Source organism: Macaca nemestrina, chromosome 6 (assembly GCF_043159975.1).
Source record: "Macaca nemestrina isolate mMacNem1 chromosome 6, mMacNem.hap1, whole genome shotgun sequence".
In the NCBI taxonomy this organism is placed as follows: domain Eukaryota; kingdom Metazoa; phylum Chordata; class Mammalia; order Primates; family Cercopithecidae; genus Macaca; species Macaca nemestrina.
Genome location: NC_092130.1, coordinates 119,293,929 through 119,311,018, shown reverse-complemented (window position 1 = coordinate 119,311,018; position 17,090 = coordinate 119,293,929). Strand labels below are relative to the sequence as shown.

The window sequence follows — 17,090 nt, the reverse complement described above, 5'->3', positions numbered from 1 at the left end:
GTGCTTACCTATTTCAAACCAATTGCAGACATTATACCTAATAGTGAGACAATAGAGAAGGGAAGAAATAAGACAAATTCTAACAAATGCAGTAAGATATGAAGCAGAAAGAAATGAAATGTAATAATCATAAAGGAAGAGCAAAACAATAATTATTTATTTATTTATATTATTATTATACTTTAAGTTCTAGGGTACATGTGCATAACGTGCAGGTTTGTTACATATGTACACTTGTGCCATGTTGGTGTGTTACACCCATCAACTCGTCAGCACCCATCAACTCATCATTTACATCAGGTATAACTCCCAATGCAATCCCTCCCCCCTCCCCCCTCCCCATGATAGGCCCCGGTGTGTGATGTTTCCCTTCCCGAGTCCAGGTGATCTCATTGTTCAGTTCCCACCTATGAGTGAGAACATGCGGTGTTTGGTTTTCTGTTCTTGCGATAGTTTGCTGAGAATGATGGTTTCCAGCTGCATCCATGTCCCTACAAAGGACACAAACTCATCCTTTTTTATGGCTGCATAGTATTCCATGGTGTATATGTGCCACATTTTCTTAATCCAGTCTGTCACTGATGGACATTTGGGTTGATTCCAAGTCTTTGCTATTGTGAATAGTGCTGCAATAAACATACGTGTGCATGTGTCTTTATAGCAGCGTGATTTATAATCCTTTGGGTATATACCCAGTAATGGGATGGCTGGGTCATATGGTACTTCTAGTTCTAGATCCTTGAGGAATCGCCATACTGTTTTCCATAATGGTTGAACTAGTTTACAATCCCACCAACGGTGTAAAAGTGTTCCTATTTCTCCACATCCTCTCCAGCACCTGTTGTTTCCTGACTTTTTAATGATTGCCATTCTAATTGGTGGTATATGGTATCTCATTGTGGTTTTGATTTGCATTTCTCTGATGGCCAGTGATGATGAGCATTTTTTCATGTGTCTGTTGGCTATATGAATGTCTTCTTTTGAGAAATGTCTGTTCATATCCTTTGCCCACTTTTTGATGGGGTTGTTTGTTTTTTTCTTGTAAATTTGTTTGAGTTCTTTGTAGGTTCTGGATATTAGCCCTTTGTCAGATGAGTAGATTGCAAAAATTTTCTCCCATTCTGTAGGCTGTCTCTTCACTCTGATGGTAGTTTCTTTTGCTGTGCAGAAGCTCTTTAGTTTAATTAGATCCCATTTGTCAATTTTGGCTTTTGCTGCCATTGCTTTTGGTGTTTTAGACATGAAGTCCTTGCCCATGCCTATGTCCTGAATGGTTTTACCTAGGTTTTCTTCTAGGATTTTTATGGTATTAGGTCTAACATTTAAGTCTCTAATCCATCTTGAATTAATTTTTGTATAAGGAGTAAGGAAAGGATCCAGTTTCAGCTTTCTACTTATGGCTAGCCAATTTTCCCAGCACCATTTATTAAATAGGGAATCCTTTCCCCATTTCTTGTTTTTCTCAGGTTTGTCAAAGATCAGATGGCTGTAGATGTGTGGTATTATTTCTGAGGACTCTGTTCTGTTCCATTGGTCTATATCTCTGTTTTGAATAATAATTTATTAATAGCTAACTTTTACAGATGAATTCTCTTCCAGGCACTGTCCTAACGGTTTCATTGGAATTAGGCCATTTATTTGTTCCAACAACTTTATGAAGTAGGTAGTATTTAACCCCTCCACTCCATTTAAAGATGAGAAAATTGAAGCACAGAAAGGTTCAACAACTTTCCCAGAGCTGCACAGCTATTGAGTGACAGGATTTGAAAGCAGTCCATATGGCCCGAAGCCAGGGTTCTCAACCACTATATGGCACTGACCATCGGGGTTTGAATAATTTAATTATCTGTCAGACAGCACATGAGAATTATCCAGAGAACAAGTAGAATTTATAAGATTCAATTAAGTTAGTCAGGTTTAAAAATAAATATAAAATTAGATAATCCTATATTAAATAATATAAGGGGGAAAATAATTCATTACATGAAAATATAAAATACCCAGGAATAAGCCTCACCAAAATATTATAATTTAAATGAGAAAAACTATATTGTGGTCCTGGTGTTCTATCTTCTGAGTCTAAGATACCTTCTTGGTAAAAACTTTATTGTGGGAGGTAACAGAAAAGTTGAATTTGTGGAAATGCATACCATAGTCCTAGACAGGAGGACTAAAGAGTATATACAATTTTAATTATTACCAGATTAATATATGTTTAATCTCATTTCAGTCAAAGTTCCAACAATTGTTTGGGAGGAGGTATCACGAAAACTTTAACTTTCATTTGTAAAGATAAATAGATAATTATGTTTTAAAGAAAACAAAAGAATATATTTAAGTATTTGCTTATTAGTACACTGAATCTCTCTGGAAGGATGCATAAGACATCGCTTACATTATTTTGCTTCCAGGGAAGGGAACTGGACCACTGAAGGTAGGAGCAGGGGTGGATTACTCATTGGACATTTTTAATACCTTAAAAGTGTGTGAATATATTACCATTCTAAAAGTAAAACCAAACAAAACATCAAACAAAAAGTAGGTAAGAATACCCAATAATATTGAAAAAAAAGCAATATTGTGGGAGATTTCCTCTATTGAACAGTACAACATATAAAACTGTAATAATTAAAATAGTGAGATTCTGCTTCAAAACTAGACAGATTACTAGAGCAGCATAGAGCCCAGAAACTTGCCTGAGTCTAGCATGGAAGTAAACAAATAGGCTGGCTTACGAGCAAGGGAAGAGTTTTATCCAGAAGGCATCATAGACTCAAAAGATAGAACACCAGGACCCAGAGGTCAGGAAAAGCAGAAGCACTGCAAAGCCTATGAGTGTCCCTGAAGGATTAATTTCCTTCCGACGTGGTTTATCTGCTCAGGCAATTCTGTCCCTTCCAACTTCCAAATGAAAAAAGGGTGTGTATTAGTCTGTTCTCATTCTACTAATAAAGACATATCTGAGACTGGGTAATTTATAAAGGAAATAAGTTTAATGGACTCATCCACATGGCTGGGGAGACCTCACAATCATTGAAAGGCAAAGGAGAAGCAGAGGCACATCTTACATGGTGGCAGGCAAGAGAGCTTGTGCAGCCCATTTATAAGACCATCAGATCTTGTGAGACTTATTCACTACCACAAATATAGTATGGGGGAAACCACCCCCATGATTCAGTTATCTCCACCTGGCCCTGCTCTTGATACATGGGGATTATTACAATTCAAAGTGAGATTTGGGTGGGGACACAACCAAACCATACCAGGATGGTCTGCCACGAATTCATTACAGAGGAAGTGAAGGCTTGGAGCGTGGGATGTTCTCTTGACCTGGGGAGACCAGTCATCCATGTGATCTTAGGTGAGTCATTTATAATAATCACCAGCACTTACGAAGTGATTCTGTGGGCCTGGCGTGGTGCCAGGTACTTTGTATGCATTACTTCATTAAATCTTTATAACAGTCCTCTGAGGATGGTTGTAACCATCTTTATGACGATCCTATAACCCACACAGTTTCAAACAATCGTTTGTAGTAAAACCATCTTAACTTACAAGGTAAGGAAGGCAAGGGATAAAGATGTCACCAGCCAGAGCACACAGTAAGTGGCAGCACTGGGATCTGAGTGTCCAGTCACAGGGTTTACTCCACTGTACCACTGCTAATCCCTTTATGTTTCAGTCTTCACATAAAAATAGCGAAGGAGCTGGGTTATATATTCACTAAGATTCCTTCTAATTCTAAAGGGATTGCTATTCTAAAATGAAACACTTCCAGGATCCATCCTTAAATTGGTTCCTGCTGTGACTACCTGAAACCAGCAAACCTATCTCAACTCCACTATATATTCAGCGGTCCCTGCTGGGCCAGCCCAGTTGTGGCCAGAATTTTAGAATACCATTTTAAAAATAATATTAAGTGATCAGAAGGATAAAAGTGCCAATTTGGGTGAATTGTAGGTGCACCTCTTACAGTTTTTAAAAATAGCAGATGGTGTGCTGATTTACTGTGGTGAATTAAAGATCAAAGGAGTGGTCTCAAGGGTAAAGATGATGGGCCCACAATCAAAGAGCCAGATGCCAAAGCTGAAAGAATGGTTTTTTTTTTTTTTTTTTTTTAAATCAACTCTTGTTTTTGTGTGACCATGTTTACAGGGTTGGAGATTTCTGAACTCTCTTGGAGAAATGTCTACTTGTTGCTGCATAGAACAAATGGGCTGAGTAGGTTAACAAAAACAACCCACCTTCAGAAACTTCTGTGATAAAAGCCAAGCCGTGGCCTTGGCAATCTCTAGTTCCCATCACATCAGTTCCTCAGGTTATATTCCAGTGTAATCTCACCCTTTTAACCTCCTTCTCCTCCTCCTGGGATGCTGGGGCCATTCTTTGCTCCAAGGGCAGACTGCCATGGAGACTGAATCCTCTCTGGAAGAGGTGGGGCTGTCACACTGAGCTGAGGCCTCTTAGCAGAGCTCATCCCAAAGGGAAGCCCAGCCCAGTGGAGCCACAGTGGTGGCTGTTGTCCCTGCCAGCCCACCTTGGGCAAATCACAGAGGGAGTTGGGCACTCTGCTGAGGACTCTAGCCACCATCACCTTTTCCTTCTCATGCTAGGTGTCAGAAAGGGGTTGATGTCAGAATCCAGAAAGTATATCTTGGTATGAAGAGGAGTGTGGGAGGGCTTGGGGGTCAGAAGCCTGAGTTAACATGACAGCCTTGTCCTTTGTCCTGTGTGTCCTTGGGCAAGTTGTATAACCTCAGATGGACTAAAAATGGAATCTGTCTCAAAAGCTGTGGCATGGATTAAGTGAGATAATAGGAAGAAAGAGTTTAGCACAGTGCCTGGTACATGGGAGCTGCTTAATAACCCAGAGTGTTAGTTCTTCTTCTAGTTAGGAGTTCTGGCTAGTATTCTTGGCCAGATCTCCTGTTTCTCTTTGGAGGCGATTCCCCAACCCCGGCATGGAGGGTGAATTGTCATGGATACATCTTGGTGGCTGAGAAGCTGGGAATAGGCCAAGGCTAAGAGATGCTGAAGAACATAGCTCTTTGCTAGTTAAAGGAGTATAACACTTTCTATGCTGTATTCATTTATGTATTGCTTGAATTTTTTGAAAAAGGTAGTATTAATTTCATAATTAGGAAATAATTATAAGGAACTAGATATGAATATTTAAAATATTTAAAATATTATATATAAAATATATATATATTTTATATATATATATATTGCTTGCTATGTCATCCAGGCTGTACTTGAACTCCTGGGCTCAAGGCATCTTCCTGCCTCAGCCTCCTGAGTAGTTGGGACTACAGGCACATGCCACTGTGCCTTGCTAAAAAAATATTTTAAACTTTGTTAGAACCAATTAGCATCTAGTACTGTAACATCTCTACCCCCAAATGATCATTATAAGGGATTTAAACAATACTATGTTAACTTGAGACAAACAACATCACCTATGCAGTGTTCTGGCTGGGAGTGCGTAATCTAAATTGAATCACAAGGAAGCCTCAGATGAACTCAAAATGAGCAAATTAGTATTTAACAAAAGAGAGACACTGTAATTGTTTTAAAATGTCGATGTCATAAAAGACAAAAAAAGCCTGCAGAAACTTTCCAGATTAAAGGAGACTAAGGAGACATGATAACTAAATATAGACTGAATTCTGTACCAGAGGGAGAATGCTATAAACAACATTGCAGGTATACCCTCTTTTATTGCACCCCACTTTATCGCATTTTGCAGATACTGTACAGACTGAATTTTTGTGGCAAACTTGCATTGAACAAGTCTATTGGCACAACTTCTCCAGCAGCACATGCTCACTTTGTGCCTCTGTGTCATGTTTTGTTAATTCCCACAATATTTCAAGTGTTTTCATTATTATCATATCTGTTGTGGTGACTTGTCATCAGTCATCTTTGATGTTACTATTGCAATTGTTTTGGGTCCCATGGATCACACCCACAGAAGATGGTGAACTTAAGTGGATAAATGTGTTCTCTGACTGCTCCACTGACCAACCAGTCCCCCATCTCTCTCCCTCTCTTCAGGCCTCCTTATACCTTGAGACACAACAATATTGAAATTAGGCCAATTAATAACCCTACAATGGCCTTTGAGTATTCAAGTGAAAGGAAGAGTCACAGGCCTCTCACTTTAAATCAAAAGCTAGAAATGATTAAGCTCAGTGAGAAAGGCATGTTGAAAGCTAAAACAGGCCAGAAACGAGGCCTCTTGTGTCAGTTAGTCAAGTTGTGAATGCAAAGAAATGTTCTTGAAGGAAATTAAAAGTGCTACTTCAGTGAACACATGAATGATAAGAAAGAGAAACAGCTTTATTGCAGATATGGAGAAAGTTTTAGTGGCCTGGATAAAAGACCAATCTAGTCACCATATTTCCTTAAGCCAAAGCCTAATCCAGAGGAAACCCCTAACTTTCTTCAAGTCTATGAAGTCTGAGAGAGATGAGGGAGAGACAAAATAAAAGTTTGAAGCTAGCAAAGGTTGTTTCATGAGGTTTAAGGAGAGAAGCCATCTGTATAACATAAAAATGTGAGGTGAAGCAGCAAGTGCTGTTGGAGAAGCGGCAGCAAGTTATCCAGCAGCTCTAGCTAAGGTCATTGATGAAGGTGGCCACACTAAACAACAGATTTTCAATGTAGATAAAACAGCCTTCTATTGGGAGAAGATGCCATCTAGGACTTTCAGAGCTGGAGAAGGGATGTCACTGCCAACTTAAATGCTTCAAAGGACTCCTGTTAGGGGCTAATGCAGCTGGTGACTTGGAGTTGAAGCCAGTGCTCATTTACCATTCCAAAACCTGAAGGCTCTTAACAATTATGTTAAATCTACTCTGCCTCTGCTCTATAAGTGGAATAACAAAGCCTGGATGATAGCAAATCTATTTACAACATGGTTTACTGATATTTTAAGCCTAGTATTGAGACCTACTGGTCAGAAATAAAAATTCCTTTCAAAAAAATACTGACAATACATTGTCAATGAGCAGTAATATTTTGAAATGAATCATTTTTTCTAAGCAAGAACTCTGATAGAGATGTACAAGGAGATTAATGTTGTTTTCATGCCTGTAACACAGCATCCATTCTGCAGCCCATGGATCAAGGAGTAATTTTGACTTTCAAGTCTTGCTATTTATGATACAAATTTTGCAAGGCTATAGCCTTCATAGATAGTGATTCCTCTGATGGATCTGGGCAAAGTAAATTGAAAACCTTTGCTCTATTAGTTTCTGCCAGAGGAAAAAAAAAAAAACACTAAGAAAAACTCTGGAAAAAATTCACTCTTCAAGATACCATTAAAAACATTCATGATTCATTGAAGGAGGTAAAAATATCAACACTAACGGGGGTTTGGAAGAAGGTAATTTCAACTCTCCGAACAGGAGTTTAGAAGAAGTCTTAGAGGCGTTCAGAACTTCAATAGAGGAAGTAACTGCAGATGTAGTGAAAATAGCAAGAGAACTAGAGTTAGAAGTGAAGCCTGAAGATGTGATTAAATTGCTGCAATCTCATGATAAACCTTGAATGGATGAAGAGCTGCTTCTTATGGATGAGTAAAGAAAGTGATTTCTTGAGATCGTATCTACTCCTGGTGAAGATGCTGTGAATATTGTTGAAATAACAACAAAGGATGTAGAATATTACATAAATTTAGTTGATAAAGCAGCGGTAGGTTTGGAGAGAACTGACTCCAGTTTTGAAAGAATATCTACTGTGGGTAAAATGCTATCAAACTGTATCACATGTTACAGATCACATCTTTCATGAAAGAAGGGGTCAATTGAGGCAGCAAACTTTATTTTTGTCTTATTTGAAGAACTTGCTACAGTTACCCCAACCTTCAGCGGCCACCACTGAGATCAGTCAGCAGCCATCAACATCAAAGCAAGACCTTCTACCAGCAAAAAGATGGCTGAAGGCTCAGATGACCATTAGCTTTTCTTTAGCAATAAAGTATTTTTAAAATAAGGTATGCACATTTTTAGACAGAATGCTATTGCATACTTAATAGACTACAGTACAGTGCAAACCTAACTTTTACATGCATTGACAAACCAAAAGTTTGTATAACTTGCTTTTTGCAATATTCACTTTATTGCAGTGGTCTGGAAACAAACCCACCGTATCCCCAAGGTGTATCTGTATTAGGTCAATAGACAAAATTAGAATGCAGATGCTAGATTAACAAAAAGCACACACACATGTAGAAGGAGAGAGAGACACACACACAGAAAGAGAGAGAGGGAGGGAAGGAGCGAGGGAGACAGAGACAGAAAGAGCAAATGATAAAGCAAATGGGGCAAAATGTTAACATTAGATGAATCTGAGTAAAAGGCACACAAGTGTTTTTTTATATGATTCTTAATTTTACAACATTTCTGTAAATTTGACATTATTTTTGAAAAATTTAGGCTAGGCGCAGTGACTCACACCTGTAATCCCAGCACTTTGGGAGGCCGAGACAGGCAGATCACCTGAGGTCAGGAGTTTGAGGCCAGCCTGGCCAACATGGCAAAACCCCATCTCTACTAAAAATACAAAAATTAGCCAGGCATGGTGGCATGTGCCTGTAATCCCAGCTACTCAAGAAGCTGGGGCAGGAGAATCACTTAAACCCCGGAAGTGGAGGTTACAGTGAGCCTAGATCGCGCCACTGTAATCCAGCCTGGGGGATAGAAAAAAAAGAAAAATTTAAAATAATTGAATACTATTGAATATTACATGCACATATCTTAAGTTCTGAGAGCACGTTTAGAAATGGAAATACTTTCCATGTATACTGGAATGACTTCCCTTCTCTTCCTCCCTCAATATAGCTGATAAAATAAGAAAAGCCTCATTAATGAGCAAGTGCCATTCTTAGGTTTCACAAAGAGAAAACAAAGAGCCCTTATTAAGCACACAAACCTACATATTGATTGAAGGTAAATATTAGGGTAAAACCATCATGACTTTAAAAGATAAATCAGAAAATCTACATGTAGATAATTCATGATATAAGGGAATTCTCAAACACAATTCAGCAGATTCTGCAAATGACCAACAGAGATTTACAAGTGCATTAATCATGTGACTCCTAGTTAGTAGTCTTAGCCCCACCCATATGCCACCTTTACCAGCTAGTCTTTATTTATTAGGACTGTTAATCTGAAAATCAACCTGTGCATCCATACCCTCACCTTCTCACCTTGTCCCACATTTGGTGATGAGTAAGATGTTTGTCTCATACTTGTTTCATAATAAAAAAAACAGCTACAAGTTTATTGTATTTTCTTTTAGACTCCATATCCTTTTTGGTTAAAATATCCTTGAATCAAAATAGTGGTATCAAAGGGAAAATCCATGAATATCAGGTACTCAGCACAGTTACTTAGTTGTGGAACTGTGGAGTTAGTGAGTAGAGATGACAGGAAGAGCTCAGTGTAGTGGCTCAACTGCCTGCTGCAGCGGAGGCTGAGCTGAGGGAGAGCCTCTTGAAGCTGATCCAATGAGTTATGGGAAGCATCAGGGTTGATTCAGATGTGGTTGCCCAAGTGAGTCTCTATTCTCTCCAGATACCACTCCAGGGTCCTCCCTCTTGGGATGCATACTCTGGCAAGAGGCTCCCTCCCCCAGGACAGTTGAGTGGTCCTGTGGTGAAGAATATTGATGGCTGTGAAGGGTAATTGTTTGGATAAGCTCGGCCAGGAGCTTCCTTCTGTAGAGTCCTTAAGAGGAGCCATGAAGGGTGGAAGGAAAGGGATGCTCAGGTTATTGGGGGCACAGCCTGTCCTAGGGGGAAACAGATGGAGGCCACAGCACACTCCAGAATGGATTGGACTGTTATACACTTTCTCAGGAGGTGGTTGGTTGGAAGAAGGCAGCATCACAAAGAAGAGGGCAGAGAAAGGTGGGGGTCAAACACACTTGCCCAGACTTATTCAGGAGGGATCAAGAAAACTGAAAGAGGCCGGGTGCAGTGGCTCACGCCTGTAATCCCAGCACTTTGGGAGGCCGAGGAGGGCGGATGACCTGAGGTCAGGAGTTCAAGACCAGCCTGGTCAAAAGGTGAAACCCTGTCTCTATAAAAATAAGAAAATTAGGCCGGGTGCGGTGGCTCAAGCCTGTAATCCCAGCACTTTGGGAGGCCGAGACGGGCGGATCACGAGGTCAGGAGATCGAGACCATCCTGGCTAACACGGTGAAACCCCATCTCTACTAAAAAATACAAAAAACTCGCCGGGCGAGGTGACGGGCGCCTGTAGTCCCAGCTACTCGGGAGGCTGAGGCAGGAGAATGGCGTAAACCCAGGAGGCGGAGCTTGCAGTGAGCTGAGATCTGGCCACTGCACTCCAGCCTGGGCAACAGAGCAAGACTCTGTCTCAAAAAAAAAAAAAAAAAAAAAACGAAAATTAGTCGGTCATGATGGTGGGTGCCTGTAATCCCAGCTACTCAGGAGGCTCAGGCAGTAGCATTGCTTGAACCCAGGAGATGGAGGTTGCAGTGAGCCGAGATCGTGCCATTGCACTACAGCCTGGGCGACAGAGTGAGACTCCATCTCAAAAAACAAAACAAAACAAAACAAACACTGAAACAAACATGCTTGCTTAGACTTGTTCAGGAGTGGTCAAGAACAGGAAAAAAAGATTCTTCTCCCATCTCTCTTTCCCTCTGCTCCTCTTTCTTGACCAAGAGAAGGAGAAGGTTACGCATTTTCTCAAAGGCAACATATAATCTGCTTCTAAACCAGGGCTGGTTTGCCAGCTAGTCTTTATTTATCTGGACTGTCCATCTGAAAATCAATCACAGAATTCCCCCTCAATGTTCCTGGATTTATTCCAGGCTCCCATTCAAGATCTCTGAGCCTGAACTGAGCAACTGAGCCCAAATCATTCCCTTTCCTTTCCTATCTGCTATGCTTGCCTTTCAAAACTCCTTTGGGAGGACTCCCTTGCCCAAAACACCAATCAAAATTTGCTTATTCTTCCTTTGGAGGCATCTGGTTGTCACGCCAGATTTTTCACTTTTGCTTTTTCAGCAAAGCACAGATCTTCTGGTCTAGCATTCCCATTTTAGATGAGCAGTTGGATTTAAAACCTGCACATCTGTGTGTGGGAACTTTAAAAATCCACAACACAGTGGAATAAGACCTTGACTGTGAAAATAAATGATTCATTAATTCGATTTTTCATAGATGTCTTTTTTTTAATTAAACCTTATCACTGGCCAAGGAAAAGACATTCTGCAGTAGAAAGTACATGGACTTTGAAGCGAAACAGGGTTAGCCTGGAATCCTAGCTTTGCTGTTTTACTTTGTGGTAACATTGGGTAGGTCATAACCTTTTAAAATTTCCTCATCGATAAAAGGGGGTCATACTCTGAAGCTGATATGAGGATTATATGAGCTAGTCTGTGTGCAGTCCTTAGGACAGAACCTGGGTCTGCTAAATGCTCCATAAACATTCCTTCTTGTCAGTTATGTATCCATGTAAAGCCCTGCACAGAGTCTGCACCAAACAGATGCTCCCCATCTGCCCCCACCTCTTATTTGTCAGTTTTTCTTCTAGCTTAAAGGAGAATGGATTTTACCAAAAACTGAGTCACAGTGTTGCGTTCTTTCTGGGATCTGACCTCTTCTCACTCCCTGCAATAGGTTGAATGGTGGCCCTAAAGATACGTTCTCATCTCTATTGCTGGAACCTGTGGCTATTCCCTTATATGGCAAGAGAGTGACTATGACCTTTTATCTGAAGGGATGTGAGTAAGTCAAGGACTTTGAGAGGAGGAGTTTATCCTGGATTATCTGGGTGGTCCCTAAATGCAATCACGTGCATCCTTAAAGGAGAGGCAGAAGAACTTTGAGACAGGTACACAGAGGAGTGATGCACACAGACGAGGCCAACTGAGAATGGTGGCAGAGACCAGAGTGATGAGGCCTCAGCAGCCACGGCTGGAAGGACCAGGGAAGATTCTTTCCTAAAGGCTCTAGAAGTAGGCCCTCCGCTGACTTTTTTTTTTTTTTTTTTTTTTTTTGAGATGGCGCCTCACTCTGTCGCCCAGGCTGGACTAGAGTGGCATGATCTTGACTCACTGCAACCTCCGCCTCCTAGGTTCAAGCAATTCTTGTCCCTCAGCCTCCCAAGTAGTTGGGACTACAGGTGCGTGACACCACATCTGGCTAATATTTTATTTTTACTAGAGATGGGGTTTCACCATTTTGGCCAGATGGGTCTCAAACTCTTGATTTCAGGTGATCTGCCCGCCTCGGCCTCCCAAAGTGCTGGGATTACAGGCGTGAGCCACTGTGCCCGGCCCGCTGCTGACATCTTCATTTCAGACTTTTGGCCACCAGAACTGTGAGAGGATATATTTCTGTTGTTTTAAGCTACCCAGCTTGTGATAATTGGTTACAGCAGCCCAGAGACACTCACATACTGTAGTAATCTGGGCTGGAAGACAAAGTCCTTCCTCTGCTTTTCCGCAACTCGACCAGAGAAACAATCTGTGCAAGAGGGTGGTCCACAGCCCACACAGGTGCGTGCAAACACACCGCTCAGCATCTTCAGGCACATTTCCTCAAAGACCCCGGCAGGGCCAGGCCCTCCTCACCCCCAACAACACAGAGGAGTGGGTGAGGCCCTGAGGCTACCCGCCCCCCCCGCCCCCTCGCCTTTTTTTCTTTTTTTTTCATTTTCTCTCTGAGGCTTGGGATTCTTTCAGGCGCAGCAAAACTTTTCTTTCCAAAAGTCATGACAAAGCTTACAATGCAAGTATCTTTAGTTACATAATACATAGACTTTAGCAGGAACCTCTGTGTTCTGTAGTAAATGGCTTTACTACAGGTCGCTTCCTGCGTGTGTGGGCTTTGAGAGGGAACACAGCCAGAAAGAACACGTGGGACCAGAAGAGATGTTGCTATGGTGAAAGCTAAAAGCACAAAAGAGAGTTGAGAGTTCTGAAGACCCAGGCTTCCTCCCTCACAGTTTTACAAAGCCAGCCAGAGACACAGCCCTCATGCCCCTGGCCAGTCAAATAATCTGATCTTTAGGCCTCCCAGCAGCTCTGTGAATATGTAATATAGTATTATCCACATTTACAGTCAAGGAGGCAGAAGCCAGTGGAGATCAACTAGTCTGTGCAAGTTCATGTAACTAGGAAGAGGGCAGAGACAGGACATAGAGCAAATGGCCATCTGTCACCAAGACCCTGGCATGCCTTGTTGCCTCTAGCTAAAGAGAAATATTGAGAAATGCATGTGGAGGGATTCAGTTTGCCAAACCCACCTCGTTGGAGCCCTGAAGGTCCTTCTGCATCATATTCTTCCACCATTCTCTGGGCAACCATGAGCCTGAGTCAGTGCTAGCCCAGGGATTGGCCATGCACAGGAAGCTTCCTTTTGCCCTGTTGTATGGATGGAGAACACCTGGGCCTCAGTCCCCTCTGTTGCTATTTAGTGGGGTGTTGTTATTATTATTAGGAAGGACCCAGCTTTGAACCTCTCTGTGCTTTAGTTCCCGCATCTGAAATGTGGAAGAGGGGTAGGTTGGATGACTGGTTCTCAATCTTTGCTGTGAATGAGAACTTCCCAGGGAGTGTTGGTTGGGCCATATCTCACTGCAGTTAAACTGGAATCTCCCTGGGTGGGATTCAAGCATCAGCATTTTCAGAATTTCTTCAGATGATTCTTTTTTCTTTATTTTGAGACAGAGTCTTGCTCTATTGCCAGGCTGGAGTACAGTGGCCCGATCTCAGCTCACTGCAACCTCCACCTCCCAGGTTCAAGTGATTCTCCTGCCTCAGCCTCCCGAGTAGCTGGGACTACAGGCGTGTGCCACCATGCCCAGCTAATTTTTGTATTTTTAGTAGTGACGGGGTTTCACCATGTTGGCCAGGGTGGTCTCAATCTCTTGACCATGTGATCTGCCTACCCTGGCCTCCCAAAGTGCTGGGATTACAGGGGTGAGCCCTCGTGCCCGGCCCAGATGATTCTTAAGTACAGTCAATATGAGAACCAGTGGGTTGCCTGATTGCTAAGGTTCTTCCAGATGCAATGTCTTCTGTCCCTATCTGTATGTAAAGCCAGTGCTGCTAGGGTTCAATTATCCAGATAGTAACAACTCATGAAAAACCCTCAACTAAAGCCCCATGCTCAACTTTTCCCGAGAAAGTCACTTCCCTTTGGTTTGTCCAACAATATAATATTTAAAATCTGTATAATGGTCTCAACCTCTCATGGTCTTTCATGCTTTTAAGAAAGAGGAAGGATTAATGGGGTAATAAAACTATTCAGGAATGGCTTAATTATTATTCTAGGGCTTGCTATAAAGAGTATCCTAGGGTTCTGAAAAAAATAATTAATGTAATTTAATCACCCAGTACTAAGCCCTCATTTAGGACTGCTACATTCAAGCTGAAGGTAGAGAGATGAGTAGTCTTTTGCACTTCAGAAACTCCCAGTCCAAGGTGATAATAACAGCAGCAATAATAATAACAGCCGCAGCCAAAATGGGAAAATACTTATTGAATATCAGGCATTGCTGACAGGTGCATTTTATATGTTATTTTAGATCCTCACAGCAACCTGCTAGGTAAGCATCATTTCCTTCATTATATTGCTGGGGAAACTAAGGCCCAGAGAGGTTAGGTAACTTGCCAAGTTCACACAGCTAAGAAGTAGCTGATCTGCCATTCTGGTCTATGTCTATAAGATTTAAAATCCCATGCTCTTTCCACCATATGATAAAACCTCTAGAAAGAGAGAAAGGATTGAGAAATAGAGATAAACATGGCAGGGAGAGGGTTAACTTCCATGGGAGAGAATCGCGCCCAGGTGGAGGAATTGCTGTGAATTGCTCACATGAAAGGTGTTATAAGAAAATCAGTCTTGTAATTCTATATCTTAACTATGTTTGGGGCTCAATCCTGTTAGAAGGTATAACACTGGAACATGTAAATTTATTATGAAGAGCTAGTTCTTCTTCAGTCAGTTCCAGCTCCCTCCAATTATTCTTCAAAAATAAACCCATTGTGTGTTTCGTGGCTCAGCAATGTCATTTTTTAGCCAGTGTGAGCTCTTTGGTTCTTAGCAGATTTTCACTTTTACTGACTGCCATCAGTGATATAAAATGTACCAGGAGGAGAGGATGGTGGTGGGCACAGCTGTGACAACCCCTTTCTCTATGGTGTTAAGATCCAAACGCGGTATGAGCCAGCACTTTCTGAAGGCACACACACACACACACACACACACACACACACACACACACACACACGAACACTATTCCAAATGAGCTAAGACCTGGAGAACACACTATATACATACATACATTAGCTAACTCAGGAATCTAAATAAAAATTTATTTTTGGAGAAACCCACTGGGCTAAAATAATTCACCCACAAAGCCAAATGTAGCTTGAGGGGTATTAAACATGCTATCGCCTAGAGCAGGAAAAGGGAAAAAAGAATGAAGCAATACATTTTCTTAATGAGGCTTTTTCAAACCACCATTTCGTGTTGTAGCCCAAACAGATAAAATCACCAAAGGAACTTAGGATCTTGAAGAATATTCAGAGACTGTAGAAAGTGGTTTAAATATTAGATATTTAAGAAAAGATTCTAAAAATATTTATTATGTTTATAAAATGGAAATTTCACATTCATACTAAAAAAAATTTACAATTACACATAAGTATTATGTGAAGATATGTATAAACACACTGCATATGCAAAATGTATACACCTAGACCATATGGCCAAATACATGGTATTATAAGGATGAGTTGATTTCACAGCAACATTTTGATGTGGAAAATTACCTCCACTCCAGAAATTATAAGTAAGGAAGATATACCCTGTCGCTGCAAATAATAGCATAGGGATATGTCATTACACAACCTTGGATGAGTTAACATATCAACCTGACATAAATACAGGCAACATCTATTCCTGAAAGAATAAAAAAATGCTTATGAAGATATAGCAATGAGATACTGGGCTAATAGAATGATTAAAAAAAAGTGATGTGTTCTTACACTGCTTACTCTAATTTTTAAAAAAGATTCGGAAGGAACAGAATAAAGACAACACTATTGAAATAGTGTGCTTGAAATTCAATTTTTAAAATTTGAAGGTAGGAATACTTCAACAAGATCATAAGCTTATACAACAAATCATAAGCTTATTTTTCTGTTTCAGATGCTTATCAAAGAAGCGAACATTTTGAACAGGTTTGTTTTCTAGGTGAAATCCTCTTTCCACATCCTACATAGCAAATCCTCATGCACACGCACGCACGCACACACACACACACGCACACCTCTCTTTCTCTCCTTACAACTGCAAATCCATACCATGGGACTAAGGATGCTAACACCAAAGAATGTGTTAAAGCAACATTTTACCTCTTTGCTGATCAAACACAGAAGGGGTGCTGAAATCCATGGTAGCCTGTCTCATCATTTACCATCAGAATGGCAAAAAGCATCCAGGTCTCTAGAGAGGAGAAAACACCATCTCAAACATTACAGTCAACATGACAGTCAGAGGCAGCATCGTTTGCCAAGACCTCTGTTTCAGAATTAAATGTGCACCAGAGCTGCAGGTTGTTGTCCAGGCAAGTGATGAAAATCAGTAAATGCTATTCCTGTAAATACCTGCTAGAAAAGAGTTACTCTATGGCCTCATTCATCAGCTGTACTTGGGCATAATACACCCTCCACCCCCAAATAAATAAACACAATTACTCAAACTCTAAAAAGATAGTAATTGTATGGGCCACCTGCCTTGGATCTGGGCTGGGGAAACACAGCAGATCACGGAGCTTCAGCAGCTGGAATGTCGCTTTACACCAACAGAAATCTGAATGGGTGAGTGAGGATTCACAGGGCCAGACAGAGCATGTGCAAAGCTGCCAATGCAGTTCGCATTCGGCTGTGCTCTTGGCGGAGCGAGAACTGCATTTGGGTCATGTGAGCAGAGAGTGCCATCTCAATGGAATAGGATGTAAATATTGTAGCAGGAGGCTGCTGGCCATGTGCTGTGTGGAGTAATTATCCATGTTGGCAGTCTTCTTCACTCCCCT

General features: G+C 41.2%; 1 protein-coding gene across 1 annotated transcript in view; it reads right to left on the bottom strand.

Moving 5' to 3' along the window:
* Positions 1 to 16,888, bottom strand: part of LOC105499398 (ankyrin repeat domain 55) — a 139,135-nt gene extending 122,247 nt beyond the window's left edge. The window contains exons 1-2 of the mRNA XM_011771949.2: positions 16,792 to 16,888; positions 16,411 to 16,501 (exon numbers count right to left, since the gene is read on the bottom strand). Coding sequence (XP_011770251.2) covers positions 16,411 to 16,468 — 58 coding nt within the window. The 5' untranslated portion in view covers positions 16,469 to 16,501; positions 16,792 to 16,888. The remainder of the gene's footprint in view (positions 1 to 16,410; positions 16,502 to 16,791) is intronic.
* Between the last annotated feature and the right edge of the window lie 202 nt (positions 16,889 to 17,090).